Genomic DNA, 1237 nt, shown 5'->3' on the forward strand with positions numbered 1-1237 from the left:
CCCCCCCGGTTTTCTCTGTACAAAAATAGTCCCCCAAAAAGAAGTCCAGGATCTCTCATAAAAGTTTTCTTGTCGGCATCGCGGTTTTTGCGTGAGTTTGGATGGGATTGGTGTTCTCTTTTGCAGCTGTCATTTGCTGTGGGTGAAGAGATTTTTTTTTTTCTTTTGAGCGTACCAGGTTATTCTCCATACTGTTTCTAACTCTCCTTTTTTGCACCCCTCCCATTTCCCTTGTTTTTCTTTGAAAGTTTCTCCCCTTTCCAGTTTGCTGTCCAGCCCTCACATGTGCGAGAGGGGCAGTGTGCCGTTAATGGCTGTGCCGGGCACCGGGCCGCTCTGGTAGTGCTGGGACATGTGAAGTCTGCTGGGGGCGGCGGGCTCCGGCACCTCGGCGCCGGGGAGGTACATGCTGATCATGTCCCGGAGGTCCCCGGCCTGGCAGGGCGCCCTGGAGTGGGAGGAAGAGGTAACCACAGGGGGGCTAGAACTGGCCTCGGACTTGACCACCGAGCCCATGGAGCCAAGCGCCATGCCAGGGGTGCCCTGCTGCGAGTAGGACATACTGTAGGTGGGCGAGCCGTTCATGTAGGTCTGCGAGCTGGTCATGGAGTTGTACTGCAGAGCGCTCACGTCGTAGCGGTGCATGGGCTGCATCTGCGCGGCGCCGTGCGCGTTGAGGCCCGGGTGCTGAGGATAGCCCAGCTGGTCCTGCATCATGCTGTAGCTGCCGTTGCTCCAGCCGTTCATGTGCGCGTAACTGTCCATGCGCTGATTCACGCCCGCGCCCAGGCCGGCGCCCACCCCAACCCCGCTCGCCATGCTGTTGCCGCCGGGGGCCAAGAGCCCGCCAGGCAGCGTGTACTTATCCTTCTTCATGAGCGTCTTGGTTTTCCGCCGGGGCCGGTATTTATAATCCGGGTGCTCCTTCATGTGCAGCGCTCGCAGTCGCTTGGCCTCGTCGATGAACGGCCGCTTCTCCGTCTCCGACAAAAGTTTCCACTCCGCGCCCAGGCGCTTGCTGATCTCCGAGTTGTGCATCTTGGGGTTCTCCTGGGCCATCTTGCGCCGCTGCCCGCGGGACCACACCATGAAGGCGTTCATGGGCCGCTTAACGCGGTCCGGGCTGTTCTTCTGGTTGCCGCCCGCCGCCGCCGCGGTGGAGTTGCCGCCGCCGCCGCCGCCGCCCCCCCGAAGTTTGCTGCGGGCCCGGCGGCTTCAGCTCCGTCTCCATCATGTT

At 61.1% G+C, this 1237-nt stretch overlaps 1 protein-coding gene across 1 annotated transcript in view; it reads right to left on the reverse strand.

Moving 5' to 3' along the window:
• The window catches only part of Sox2 (SRY-box transcription factor 2), a 2092-nt gene extending 858 nt beyond the window's left edge, over window positions 1-1234 (reverse strand). Inside the window, 2 exon segments of the mRNA XM_015494324.2 lie at window positions 1-1185; window positions 1187-1234. The exon segment at window positions 1-1185 is cut by the window's left edge and continues 858 nt beyond it. Coding sequence (XP_015349810.1) covers window positions 280-1185; window positions 1187-1234 — 954 coding nt within the window. The 3' untranslated portion in view covers window positions 1-279.
• Between the last annotated feature and the right edge of the window lie 3 nt (window positions 1235-1237).

The sequence above is a fragment of the Marmota marmota genome, unplaced genomic scaffold, assembly GCF_001458135.2.
Source record: "Marmota marmota marmota unplaced genomic scaffold, marMar, whole genome shotgun sequence".
In the NCBI taxonomy this organism is placed as follows: Eukaryota; Metazoa; Chordata; class Mammalia; order Rodentia; family Sciuridae; genus Marmota; species Marmota marmota.